The 14,505-nt window shown below is 37.9% G+C and overlaps 3 protein-coding genes across 3 annotated transcripts; 2 read left to right on the forward strand and 1 right to left on the reverse strand.

Moving 5' to 3' along the window:
- The first annotated feature begins 392 nt into the window (after positions 1 to 392).
- On the forward strand, positions 393 to 1,516 carry LOC113339760 (sulfated surface glycoprotein 185-like). Its single transcript, XM_026584986.1, has 2 exons — positions 393 to 546; positions 776 to 1,516. Exons 1-2 carry the CDS (start codon positions 471 to 473, stop codon positions 1,279 to 1,281), a joined length of 582 nt encoding a protein of 193 aa, XP_026440771.1. The 5' UTR covers positions 393 to 470; the 3' UTR covers positions 1,282 to 1,516.
- A 6,966-nt stretch (positions 1,517 to 8,482) lies between these two features.
- LOC113339873 (subtilisin-like protease SBT1.4) lies at positions 8,483 to 11,068 on the forward strand. Its single transcript, XM_026585093.1, has one exon. It carries the CDS (start codon positions 8,581 to 8,583, stop codon positions 10,909 to 10,911), a length of 2,331 nt encoding a protein of 776 aa, XP_026440878.1. The 5' UTR covers positions 8,483 to 8,580; the 3' UTR covers positions 10,912 to 11,068.
- On the reverse strand, positions 11,044 to 11,517 carry LOC113339599 (EPIDERMAL PATTERNING FACTOR-like protein 2). The gene is made up of 2 exons (XM_026584840.1): positions 11,443 to 11,517; positions 11,044 to 11,361 (listed from the first exon to the last, which is right to left on the reverse strand). Exons 1-2 carry the CDS (start codon positions 11,515 to 11,517, stop codon positions 11,044 to 11,046), a joined length of 393 nt encoding a protein of 130 aa, XP_026440625.1.
- Between the last annotated feature and the right edge of the window lie 2,988 nt (positions 11,518 to 14,505).

Consider the following 14,505-nt stretch of genomic DNA (forward strand, 5'->3'; position numbering starts at 1 on the left):
TTATCATATATGCATATATTCATTCACTGAAGCTAGTTGACTATGAGACCAGATATTTCTGATCCCTGAGGCTAGCCGGAAATGCTAAATCCACCGAGTGTGAAATTCAGTAAATTTCACCATTCGGGTTCCACCACCGGAAATGCAGCTCCCTGGTAAACCAGTTTTGTTTATTATGATATATATAATTCTGAATCTAATTATCTAGTTTTTCGTATTTTATGTTCTCATGTAAATTGCACGTCTAATAATAAATGAGTTCTCTTGTCTTCTAGTCTCGACAGACAATTAATATATGACAATAATAATATATGCATAAAATTTTGGATATCTTGAAATAGAATTTAAAAATGTAACTTAGATCTACATTTACCTATAGACACCCACAGATTAGCTTTCCATCACATAAACACAAGTCTCCAAAGAAGAGAAAGAAAGAAACATAGTAGCAGTTGTTATTCATTGTAACGATGGAGTTTATTCAAAGAAATTTTGCATCAGTTGGGGTTTTACTGTTCGCAATAGTTGGAGTTTCGTTGCTGCAACGTAAGTAGTATCGTTCTTGTTCTTATTTTCTATTACTACTAACTAATTGTTAACGTACATAGAGATATTTTCAAAGAGGACCAACTGCTTGATTTCTCTTTTCTTTTTGCGTTTTCTACCTGTCTGGTTATATGTCTTTTGTTTCAGATTGGAATAGCTTGTTCTATCCAGCTAGAAATAAGTGCAGCGTATGATGAAGTTTAATTTGTTTATGTTTTTTGCTGTGCAGAGATGGCTGCACAACACCACCACTACGGATCACCTGATCCAAGTCAATGTTCGGCGATTGGCTCCACTGGAGAAGCTTGCACAAACAAGCAAACCGTAAATATAAATATAAAAATAACGTATGACGGTTGTTGTGGTTGTCAAGCACCCCCAGGTCCATGTCCATCCCCACCATCACCTCCTCCTCCTCCATCCCCATCTCCATCACCACCACCTCCATCCCCATCTCCACCTCCACCTCCTCCAGCTGTGTTCGTATGCGAAGAAGGAGTAGACTCTTATTCAGATAACTACATGTCCGATGAAACTGATTGCAACCTTTGTGAAGATGATTGTGCTACTACATGCTCGCGATCAGGAACTCCTGTGATAAATCAATCATGCTCGAAAGAAGAAAATCCTTCTGCATTATTTTGCAAGTGTTGTTGCAAGGGTCCCAGTACCCCGTCGTCGTCGTCAGTTTCTGCTCTTGGTTCATTATTACTCACTGAAGCATTAATACAGTGAACCTGAGCTGCCATCCCGTGGTGCTGGGATCCGGTGAAGTCTGCACAGCTAGCCTTTGCTTACTTTGTATTCTAAAAACGTAAATTATGGTTTTACGATGGAAACACGTCAGCGCCGGAAAACTGCGTACTTTTTGTTACATCGAGTTTTAGGGTCCTTGGAAATTTTCCTACGTTTATGTGGAAATTATGTTGTGCATTCAATGAATCAATAATAATAAAAAAACAAAATTAGTTCATTAATTCGAAATGCCTCAAATATCAAATATTTTTTTCTATTTTATTTATTTTTACTCGAAAAGAGCAAAAATTTATTGAAAAAACAGTCTCACCGCCAACAAGGTGGCTAAACCGGAGACAAGTGCAACATGAGTTCGACTGCAGGATTGCCATGAATCAAATTACATGTTACATTCTTACAACTGGTTTCCAATTATGCAGAACTGTACCCAATTATGTTTTGGTTGATATTGGAAAGGGCTTTGCTAGACGCACCGATAATAAACATCGAACTGGATCACGGACATAGTGAAGCACCCTGTGGATTGGGATAGGATGGGCGGAAATGGATCCCATGCCTCCTCTCACACGGTGTCCACCGCGGTACTTATTCTTCTGTTCATATGTACTTTCCGTATTGGAAATGTCACCTCTTACACTTCCAATAAATCTAAAACGATATAGAGAAGATTAGCATGGGTCTAACACAAAGATCACATATTTTGAGGACACTTGGCCTTTAAAACTGAATTCATGTGGTTTTAGATGTTGGGAAGACAATTGATCATTCTTTTTCAACATTGATTTGGTAATCAAATACTAGTAGCAGGCTCCAACTGTTATTCAACCCCATGAAATCGATCTAAACAGACAGAATTCGTCTTAATAGCTTCAAATCGAAATGAAATTTAACACCGTGGTGCAATATGTGGTGTGAAACAATAACAATTAGGGACGTTTATAATATATAACCGTGGTGAAAAAGGAACGTTTAGTAAATAAAAGTTTGGATCGAAATGGTTCAGTATTTTCGGTCGGCCACCACCATGGCCACGTTCATCTATTAAAAAATACATTTTGTCTCTCTTTTGACCTTATTTAGGCATGATCCAAGAATCGGGCCCAACACTTGCGTATGATTTGATTAAATAATCTTGCATGAAAATATATAAATATAATTATAGATATGAAAATGTACGAGGACATACCGACATATGGACAGGAACAGCCTTGAGGGTAAGTAGTGCTCATCAATTAACAATCGAAAATGATGAAAACAAAATTTCAATATATCAAATATCAAGAGAAAAGATATATCTACGTCTAGTAAGAAGAAACATCCTCACAAAACATAAAAATGTCAACTCGATGGATAGTTTTATTTCTCATCATTAATTTCTCTGTGTTCATTATATCTGCTTCGAGTACTACGTACTACTGGTCATATATATCCTTATTTAAGGATAATATATTATTTCCTAATATATAAAATTTTTTGCTTTATCATAATATTGGGCTCTATATATTCATGAGCTGTGTAACCAGAATTAATAAGATTATCATAATAAGAATTATCTTCTTCTTGATCCTATATTTATGAAGATGGCATTTATGAGGTAGGGGTCTTGAATCATGGGTAGTGATTCAGAATTATACCAAAATAAATCAAAACAAAAGGGCAGATGGAAAACAAATTTGCTCATATTATCGTTCAGTCTGAAGGTGCAGTATTCAAGCCTGGGATTGTTGTTGATGAAACAAACTATGATTTGTGGTCACAAATCATGGAGATGCATATTGCTGAAAAAGAAAAAACCTCCTTTATTATGGGAAGGACAAGAAAACCTACCGAGGAAGATCCAAGATATGAGAAGTGGCACACAGATAATCAAAAAGTCAAGAGATGGTTGTTGATGTCTATGTCACCTGAAATCATGAAGAGATATATTCGGTTACCTACTGCTAGAGAGATTTGGGATGCATTATCTAAAGCCTTTTATGATGGAGATGATGAGATGCAGGTATTTACTCTAAATCGACGAGCGTTTTCGGCAAAACAAAATGCCAGAGCACTCTCAATTTATTATGGAGAACTAACTTAAATATTTGGAGAGCTGGATCATCGTGACAAGGTGGTTATGGAGAATTCTAATGATATTGAAGCCTATCGAAAATCAATTCAGCGCCTAAGGGTGAATATATTCCTTGCTGGATTAGATGAAAGTTTTGAACAGATCCGTGGTGAAATCTTGAGAAAGGATCATATTCCTGAATTGGAATCATGTTATGCACTCGTTCGTCGTGAATCTGTTCGACGTACATCGATGGCAAAATAATCGGAAGAAGTTGAACCTGCTGTTATGGCAACTCAAAACCGGTACAATCAAAAAGGGTTTTTTCAGAGATACTCAAAGACTGAGGTGGAAAAGTCATCACTTAAGTGTACACACTGTAATCAATCTGGACATACAATTGACATGTGTTTCGAGTTGGTTGGATATCCAGATTGGTGGGATCAACATCTGGAGAGGAAGAAGGAGACAAAGAAAAATTCTGGTGCTCCAATGGCTTCAATAAAGAAAGGAAAGGATTCCATGGTAATATCTGCATCAGTAGCAAGGACAAGTAACGATGGTAAGTTTTTAAATATTTCTTCACTTGTTTCGAATAATTCATGGATAGTTGATTCCGGTTCCAAAGATCATATGACATGTGATACTAAACAAATCTCTCCCCTTAAACCATCCTTACAACAAACAGTTTCTACTGCAAATGGCTCACAAGCTTCAATTACTAGTGAAGGGTCAGTATCTCTCACTGAAACTTTAAACTTAGATTCTGTCTTAGTAGTTCCTACATTAGACTGTAATCTCATATCAGTTTCCAAAATAACTAATACTTTACATTGTGTAGTGATATTTTTGCCTGACTGTTGTGTTTTTAAGGACATCACAACGAAGCAAACGATTGGTTATGGTGTTAAGCGTGGGAAGCTGTATTATCTGGATTTGGTGTCAAGTAGTTTGGATAAGCTGCGTCAAACTCTTCTTGCTGATGGTTCTGAGGAGGAGAGATAAAAATCTCAAATTTTGTTATGGCATCGACAATTGGGACATGCGTCGTTTGGTTATTTAAAAAAATTATTTCCTACTTTGTTTGCAAAACTTGATATTTCTAGTTTTCATTGTGAAGTATGTGAACTTGCAAAAAGCCATCGTACTTCTTTTCCATTATCATTCAATAAGTGTCCAGTTCCTTTTATGATCATACACTCTGATGTTTGGGGGCCATCTAAAACTACTACCCTGGGTGTTTCAAGATGGTTTGTTACTTTTATTGACGATTGCACTAGAAAGACGTGGGTGTGTCTCATGAAAAACAAAAGTGAAGTTACCGCCTTGTTTCAAAAGTTCCATAAGATGATTAACACTCAGTACAACAAACAGATTCAAGTACTTCGTAGTGATAATGGTGGTGAATTTATGGATTCTGACCTTCAACATTATTTTGAGGGACATGGGATTATTCATCAAACTACTTGCTCTAATACGCCTCAGAAGAATGGAGTAGCAGAGAGAAAGAATCGTCACTTAATGGAAGTGGTCTGTGCTTCATTGATAGAAGCACATATGCCACTGATGTATTGGGGAAAGGCACTTACTTCTGTAGCATATCTTATCAATCGAGTGTCATCCAGTACCATTGTGTTTCAAACACCCCATCAAGCTCTTGCTGAAGCAGTTGTGGCTCCAACTGTTCCTAATCTGCCGCCTCATGTGTTTGGTTGTGTAGCTTATGTTCATATGCACAAGAACCAACATGATAAGTTGGCTCCTAGAGCTCTGAAGTGTGTATTTGTGGGATATGCAACAACTAAAAAGGGATACCGTTGCTATCATCCTCCAACCAAAAGAATGTTTGTTACTTTGGATAATGTATTTCATGAAGATACTATGTATTTTTCATGTGAGTCTGAACTTCAGGGGGAGTACCATAAGGAAATTCGGACTCTTAACTATGATGAAGATATATCGAAAATTTATGTATCTGTTATTGTCAACTCTGATGATATGGTAAGAGAATCTGTTGATGAAAGTTCTTCACAAGAAGAAACAGAAAGTACAGTATTAGATCGTGATATAGAGATTCAAGATGAGGTTATGATAGAAGAGATTCCAGAGTCTACGTTACCTCAAGAAGATGAAACACCAAACCAATCGTCTGCTGCAGATGTTCTTGAAGAATCTAGGAGACAACTTCCACAACGTGTAAACAGAGGTATTCCTAAGCCCGGATATGAACCTGAAATCTCTAGTAAGTTTAAGTACCCTATGAGTCATTATGTCTCTCACCATCGAATGTCTAAAGCTAATAAGGCATTCGTGAATCAACTATCTACTGTTTTTATTCCTAACAATGTGTAGGAAGCATTAGCTGATCCAAAATGGAGAGCATCTATGGAAGAATAAATGAGGTCCCTTTTTCAGAATGATACTTGGGATTATGTTGATTGTCCATAAGGAAGAAAGATTGTGGGGTGTCGTTAGATTTTCACCGTTAAATACAAGGAAAATGGTGAGATTGAACGTTACAAAGCAAGATTAGTTGCTAAAGGGTACATCCAAACTTATGGTATCGACTATACAAAAACGTTTTCTCCAATAGAGAAAATCAACACAGTACGAGTGTTGTTATCGCTTGCTGCAAACTTGGATTGGCCTTTGCAACAGTTTGATGTAAAGAATGCCTTCTTGCATGGTGAATTAACTGAAGAAGTTTACATGAAGCTCCCACCTGGTATTTCAGTTCCAGGATCTCATGGTAAGAAGGTATGTAAGCTAAAGAAGTCATTGTATGGACTAAAACAATCTCCAAGGGCCTGGTTTGGCAGATTCACCAAATCTATGAGGAACTTTGGATATCGTCAGAGTAATTCTGATCATACTTTGTTTATAAAGAAAAGGAAGGATAAAATTACTGCTCTTATCATATATGTAGATGATATGGTGGTGACAGGAAATGATCCAGAGGAGAGGAAATCTTTGCAAATATACTTATCAGAGGAATTTCAAATGAACGATCTTGGTTCATTGAAATACTTCCTTTTGGATTGAAGTTTCTCGATCCGGTGAAGGAATTTTCTTATCACAAAGGAAATATGTTCTTGACCTGCTAAAAGAAGTGGGCATGTCAGCGTGTCAGCCAATCCATACACCTTTAGAAGAAAAGGTAAATCTATGTATTGAACCTGATCAAGTTCCTGCTGATAAAAGGAGATATCAAAGACTTGTGGGGAGATTGATGTATCTATCTCACACAAGGCTAGATCTTGCTTATGCACTCAATGTTGTTAGTCAATTCATGCACAATCCAGGTGAACAACACATGGATGCAGTTTTACGTATTTTGAGGTATTTGAAGTCTTCTCCTGGAAAAGGAATTTTATTCTGTAAAAATGAAGATTATAGAAAGGTTGTGGAATATACATATTCTGACTATGCAGGAGAAATAGATGGCAGACGTTCTACTGCAGGCTACTTTACCTTTGTGGGAGGTAACTTAGTTACTTGGAGATGTAAGAAACAAAATATTGTTACACGATCATGTGCAGAGGCTGAATTCAGAGGTATGGTAGATGGCATTTCTGAAAATTTTTGGTTGAGGCTTCTCCTTAAGGATTTGGGGGTTCCTCGCAAGGATCATATTACTCTGTATTGTGATAATAAAGCTGCGCGTGATATTGATCATAATCCTGTTCAGCATGATTGTACTAAACATGTGGAGGTTGACAGGTTCTTCATCAAAGAGAAGCTGGACAAGAACATTATTGAGCTGCCACCGGTTCGGTCTGAAGAACAACTTGCAGATATTCTCACACATGGAGTGTCATGCAAAAAAACTTGAGTTTTCTGGAAAAGTTGGGCATGTGTGATATCTATGCACCAACTTGAGGGGGGGGGGGTGATGTTAATATATATCCTTATTTAAGGATAATATATTGTTTCCTAGTATATAGTTACTTTGCTTTATCGAAATATTGGGCTCTATATATTCATGAGCTGTGTAACCAGAATTAATAAGATTATCATAATAAGAATTATCTTCTTCTTGATCCTATATTTATGAAGAACTACTTCTCATGATCGAAGAATCAGAGTCGACCTTCATAGTACTTGTTTCTAAACCCGATAAGCCGTCCATTTTTAATTCTCATCATGATTGGTACACTTCCACTCTCCAATCTCTTCCACCTGCATCATCTCATCACAATCGTCGTCGCGAAACCATTTATACTTATAACCATGTTATTGATGGTTTCGCTATCAAATTAACACCTTCTCAACGAAAATGTAGATGTGTTGAATGGGACAACGAAAAGTAGAATTAGGTTGCAATGAATGGAACAATGCAACCATCTCAGCCGTCGGATCAAAAAATATATCAATCTGCACTGAACCAAACAACGATTACTTTTCTCTACGCTGAACCATTCGGCGAAATTATCTCGCTACTAATTGGAATGCGGGATATATCTGGAAAGAGAATTAGTGTAATAGTTTAGGCAACATTTTTTGTGTAATCTGCAACGTTTTTTGTCTAATCTAGCAGCCAAATCTAACCCATATGACATTGTCTTAGTATAGTATTGACAACAGGTTTTACCAAAAGGTGATATCCGTTCCAGATTTTGGGTGTGTATCTGGTTTCTGTATTTCGTCGGCCGAAAAATCGTCACTATAGCCACTATAGTCATACTACCACCTTTATGGCATAATTGTAAGTCTTCAACTCTCAACTCTTCGGAACCAATTATTATTAATTAGGACCAGCAGCAAATAGATGTGATTTAACTGATCATGGGAATGTGTTTCCACGATAGAACTCTTGATGTGCCGCATACATAGACACCTCCAGCACATCTGAAATATATAATTAATTGAAACAATACAGGGAAGATTAGTATGATCCCTGCCAAGGATCACGTCGTGTTGAAAAATGTCTACTCCCTCTCCCGTTCCAGGAAACTGGATTTTTTTTTCTTCTTTTTTTAATAAAAAGATTTCTTTTGGATATCTAGCTTTTTCATTGAACATGGCAACGATTAATATAATCAGACCCATGAGATCTGCCTTGTCTACCGTTGCAATTAAAAATGATGACAGTTTTTTCATAACCACTCCCGGTAGGTGCTCAATCAATAACCAAAAACAAAATTATAAAATTGAAATCAAATATCAAGAAAAATTAACTATATGTAGTATGAAGAGGAAGAAGAATCCTTGCAGATGAACAACAAAAAATGTCAATTATGAAAACTTCATGGATATTTTTCCTTCTCATCGTTAATCTCTCTGTATTGATTATACCATCCAGTAGTACTACTTCTCATGAAGATGAACAATCCGAGTCTACCTTCATAGTTCTTGTTTCTAAATCCGATAAACCATCGATTTTTAATTCTCATCATGATTGGTACACTTCAACACTTCAATCTCTTCCACCTTATTCACCATCATCTCATCAAAATGGTAGTCGTCGCGAAACCATTTACACTTACGACCATGCTATTCATGGTTTCGCTGCTAGACTAACACCTTCTCAAGCTTCACATCTCCGAACTCTTCCGGGTTTTATCTCAGTCATCCCTGAGCGTACTCACCAATTCTACACCACTCGTACTCCACAGTTTCTTGGTCTAAATGATGGTTTTGGTCTTTGGCCGAAATCAAATTACGGCGAAGATGTTATTATAGGTATTCTCGATACCGGAATCTCGCCGGGACACAAAAGCTTTGATGACTCGGGTTTAACTCCTGTACCAGCAAGATGGAGAGGTACTTGTGAGGATTTACCTGACTTTCCGGCGAAATCTTGTAACCGGAAACTAATTGGTGCTCGATCTTTTTATAGAGGAATTGAAGCAAAAATTGGTCATGCTGTGGATGCGGACGGTACAGAAACGAGATCTCCGAGAGATAAACTAGGACATGGCACACATTGTGCATCAACTGCAGCTGGATCTTCCGTTAAGAATGCCGGGTTCGGTACATATGCTGTCGGGGAAGCTAAAGGAATGGCAACTAGAGCTAGAGTTGCCGCTTACAAGGTTGGTTTCGGTGTTGCGCCTGGATCTGTTGATTCTGATATTCTAGCTGCCATGGATCAAGCTATCGCAGATGGAGTTAACGTGATGTCGTTATCATTTGGTGTTACGGATGAAACTTATCAATACTATGAAAATGTGATAGCAATTGGATCTTTTCGTGCTCTGGAGAAAGGGATTTTGGTTTCATGTGCCACAGGAAATGCAGGACCTGGCGCAACGACTGCTGCTAATCTCGCGCCATGGATAGTGACCGTAGGAGCATCTACAATTGACAGAGAGTTCACATCAGAAGTGATATTAGGCGATGGTCAAGTACTTCCCGGTGCTCCAGTGTATCCGGGCGACATCCCAGTAATCAACCAAGAAATAATTGTTTTCAGGGATAACCTGGATTGCTCAGGAGCATTAGATCCTGCACAGGTTTCCGGTAAAATTGTTATGTGTTTTGCGGATGATGCATCAGAAGGGAATACAGCGGCTCTAATTCGAAACGCTGGTGGCATTGGAATGCTTTCATTACAAAGAGGGGAAATAGGTGGATTTGTATCCCTTAAACCTTATCCGATTCCAACAGCTCAAATCAGTCTGGAATCTGCCAAAAAGATGATAGCTTATATGGGAGAAACATCATCAGCCGGAGGAATATCCACCGCCACATTAAATTTCAAAGAAACTGTCGGTTCTTCGGTGCCAGCTCCTAAAGTTGCAGTCTTTTCTAGCCGCGGTCCTAACAGAATAACTCCAGAGATTCTCAAGCCAGATATCATTGCACCGGGTGTAAATATACTGGCTGCTTGGCCTAGTGGAGGGTTTAATATGCAGTCCGGTACATCCATGGCATGCCCTCACGTCAGCGGATTGTCTGCGCTGCTTCGAAGTGCTTATCCTAATTGGTCTCCATCTGCAATTAAATCTGCTCTAATGACTACTGCTTATGATGTTGACAACTCGGGTAAATACATTACTGATTCTGCTAATGGAAAATTGTCAACACCATTCCAACATGGGTCTGGACATGTAGACCCGAACCGTGCTCTAAATCCAGGTTTGGTGTACGACATTGCTCCTAGTGGTTATGAGGCATTCCTTTGCTCAATTGGGTACGATGATGCTAAGATCTCAGTTTTTGTCACGGGTAGAACGGTGGATTGCGGGGCAATCGGGTTATCTAGCCCTGGTGATCTAAACTATCCATCATTTTCTGTTGTTTTTAAATCTGGAACCGATACTGTCAAGTATAAGAGAGTGGTTACGAATGTTGGAACTTCTGCGACTGCAGTTTACAAACTTAAAGCTCGATCTCGAACACCATTAGTTAGAACCAGTGTTACCCCAACAGTGCTCGTGTTTGATTCAAGCAAAACGAGCTTGTCATATGAAGTCACATTCAAGTCGCTAATAACAGGTTCTGTCGACACCACCAAAGAGGAATTCGGTTCGATTGAGTGGTCTGACGGAGTACATGTTGTGAAGAGTCCCATTGCGTTTAAATGGGATACTACAAGTTCAATTTCATCTATTTGATTTTATATCGGAGTTCTCAACGTAGTGTAATCCATAATGTAACGAACGCGCAATTCTCATATCTAGCAGTACATTATGATTCCAATACCACTATAAAGTCCTAAACAGATTTCTCAATAAAAATCATAATTATTAAGGTTGATATATTTTATTTCCACATCTACATTTCCATGATAGAAGATAATAGTGTTCATTATCATCAACATCTTGTTCCGATATCAAGGGTGAAGGCGATGACTCCATTAAATTATCATGAATACTCTTTGCCGCTTCACGATTAGGAGGAGGAATAACCAAAGTTGCAGTACACGGCCTGCAACTGAAGCACTTGTTAATACATTGAGGAGGCCTTGAACCCAAAACCATCAGTTTCCTTTCCTCCACTTCTGCCACACCAGAACTTGAATACGCTAACCCATCTGCACAAAGCTCATTAAGTAAAAATGTTCGCTATTAAATGAACAAAAGAAAAATCGTAAAAATGCTACAAAATTTCTTTTCTGCTTCTATTGAATGTTGCTTAGTTATTACAGAAAGAAAAAAGATAAGAACTGCCAAAGAAACTGTGCTAAGCCAGTTGCTCTTTTCACTTGGTGATGCAGCCATCAATCTGAATACTATTCTTCTATAGAATTGCTGTGGAAGAAGAGGAAAACATAGATGAATTAGACGGTAGACACGCTCAAGCCTTATATATAAAAGAAAGAATATTAAAATGAGGAAAGTTGATGGGAGATACTGAGACAGCAATATCAACAGTAAAAGAGACGGTATTCAACACAGGTGGAAGTGAAAACAGTTTGAAAACTATCTGTAGTATGCGGATTTCCAACTTTCTAAGACTTTTTGGGAGCTGATCAACTGACTTTTTAAGTTGTTTTCTAAAAGTCTCTTAAAAATACCCTAAAATCCATAAACTTACTAGCTTTGACTAAACACAAAATGGTGATCCCATAAACAAACTAACTAACAGTAACCAATTTATGTGCTATTCACTGAATTTTATTGATTTCGCAAGTTGTTATAGCCGGCTGCCATGAATAGGGGTGCACATACCCTACCCATACCCGCCAATCCTATCCTACCCGCCAGTTTTTTAACCGTATCCTACCCTATCGACTATTTGGCGGGTAGGGTGACGGGTAAAGATTTCTTAATCGTCAATAAATGGGTAGGGTGGCGGGTATAGACCATCCTACCCACACTACCCGTTGTGCAGCCCAAGTCATGAATTGGAATGTTATGTTGGGAGGATAAGAGGTGAAGAAGCATTCTTAATCTCATGAATGAGAGCATTATCTCCAGCATCTCCAAATGTAAAATATAGCTGGTCACACAGCAATCCAGCCAGCTGATCTAACCCGCCAGCCAAGCCAAGACTTTCGCTAAGCTTGTTTACACCCCAGTTCGTTTAGCCTTTGGATATTTCTGCCCCACTTCATGGGCTTGGCTAATTACACTCCTTTATTGGGCTTGGTCATTTACGCCCTTTTTGGTTGGTCAATCCTAAGCCTGTCAATGGATACCGATTTTCCGTTAGCCGATACCGATAATCCGTTAGCCGTTACCGCTACCGTCCGACATAGCGGTAAACGGATATCCGATACCGATAAGTTAACGAATAATCCCTTCTTAACGTAACGGTAGTGGAACCGTGCATTTCCGTTAGGTTTAGTTTCGTTATCCGCTAACGTGCGTATTGCACGTGTAAATTTTTTCACTTGTGTTGTGTTTGTGTATCGTCGAAAATGGAGATGGAGTCATGGAGATGTCTTTTTCTTTTCAAAAAACATGATTTTTTCTTTTGCTAGAAGCCTAGAACATCTAAATATTTGTATGTCTGTTTTTTTGTGTGTGTGGCATGGATTTAGAACCTGTTTTGTTGGATTTAATAGCTGATATGTGTTTTTAGCCTATTTTCTGTTTGTACCGGATGGTAACGGATAAATATCCGTTATCCCGTAAATCCAACGTAACGGCAAGGTTTTTGATTTTCCTATTTCCGCCGGAACTTAACGGATAACGGATATCCGCTAATTTTTAATGGCAGCGGCAGCGGAAGAGACAATATCTGTTACGTTAACATCCATTGATAGCCCTAGTCAATCCCCTAACTCTAAAGGAAGAACGGATTTTTGGGCACCACCCTTTTTTGATGGGGGACCATTATGTGATAAGAATATTTACTTTATAGTTATAAAGGGTGTCCTAAAAAGTGAAAATGACTAACCTACCCTTAATCTAATTTAATTTATAACTAACCTAATAACAACAAATTTATATATATAACAAAATTATTAACAAAACAAATTCAAAAACAAAATCCAAACTATAACAAACCTATAAAATTTAATTTTTCACAAACCCATCATTTTTAGAGGGCTCATCTTCTTCTCTTCTTCCCTCTTCCTTGTCGTCGTCGATTCAAAAAAATTTCCACAAACTCATTACTTGTGATTTGTTTTTGGTTAAAAAATGAGTAGTAATCATCAAAATGACTTGCAAATGGAAGTTGCAGAGAGAAGTTCGACTAAAAATTATGTTAAAAACTTTGTCGAACTAGCCGAACTCAGTTTTAATGGAGTTTTTTCTTTCAGGGAAAAGTTCGGTTATGTCGCAACTTCTATAACTAGCCGGACTGTTAGAGCATAGCTCGGTTGAACCCACCAAGAGTTGGTATGTCAAGTTTGGTTGTCATTTTTAGTGAATCAAAACATATCTAAGAGTCGCTTGATTATGTACTAGAGATAACTTCGTATAGGTTAGACTAGAAAGTATAGGATTATGAGACATACAAGTATTACTCGAAAACCTGAAGAATGTGAAGAAGTAACAAGCTATAACGACGACATCATCCTTCCTCTTGAGGTTAGTAATATTGCCTTGAACTGTTTCATTCCTAACGTATCTTTCAAGTCGTGCTATATTGAAAACATAACTGCGAAGCTGTGAATGATTATACTCTAGTAGTGAACCATGATCACATGATCATAGTGTTAAGGAATTATAATACGAAGTGTAATGCTTACCTTTTGAACTTTGTATATATGACATCGACATAATCGTATGAATGCTATTGTGATTATGTGTATGGGTAAAGGTGAAGATTTCATCCTAGGAAACATTGTTTACATTTGTTTAAAGGAAGTACATTCATGAACTTGTTTTATGAATCGAAAGGGAAATCGTTAGGCTTATTGGTATTGTTATTCATTGCATATATTTGTATTACCAATATGTGTGAGTTAGTAGAACCGATCATAACTTGTTATATATCTTGGTTTAACTAATCACAGTGCCTGACTTATGATTTGGTATGACTGGTTTTTATTGATTAGTGTAACCGACCCTAAGTAATCACCTGAGATGGTATGATCAATATTTGTAATTGGTGTGACCGATCCTAGTAATTGGTGTGATCGATCACAAAAGAATTATGTAACCGTTCCTTGTAATTGGTGTAACCGGTCCTAGTAACTGGTGTAACCTATCCTGGTAATTGGTGTAACCGATCCTAGTGACTTGTGTAACAGATCACAAGCAATACCATGTGTATATGGTAACCGGTCCTAGTAATTGTCGTAACCGATCCTG

The sequence above is a fragment of the Papaver somniferum genome, unplaced genomic scaffold (assembly GCF_003573695.1).
Source record: "Papaver somniferum cultivar HN1 unplaced genomic scaffold, ASM357369v1 unplaced-scaffold_21, whole genome shotgun sequence".
Classification (NCBI taxonomy): domain Eukaryota; kingdom Viridiplantae; phylum Streptophyta; class Magnoliopsida; order Ranunculales; family Papaveraceae; genus Papaver; species Papaver somniferum.

Bases quoted from the DNA above. Each gene is read 5' to 3' on its own strand.
- LOC113339760 (XM_026584986.1), top strand. From the start codon at position 471: ATGGAGTTTATTCAAAGAAATTTTGCATCAGTTGGGGTTTTACTGTTC. The intron at 547-775 runs GTAAGTAGTATC...TTTGCTGTGCAG, and splicing joins TGGAGTTTCGTTGCTGCAAC to AGATGGCTGCACAACACCAC.
- LOC113339873 (XM_026585093.1), top strand. From the start codon at position 8,581: ATGTCAATTATGAAAACTTCATGGATATTTTTCCTTCTCATCGTTAAT.
- LOC113339599 (XM_026584840.1), bottom strand. From the start codon at position 11,517: ATGGCTGCATCACCAAGTGAAAAGAGCAACTGGCTTAGCACAGTTTCT. The intron at 11,362-11,442 runs GTAATAACTAAG...TTCATTTAATAG, and splicing joins TTCTTATCTTTTTTCTTTCT to CGAACATTTTTACTTAATGA.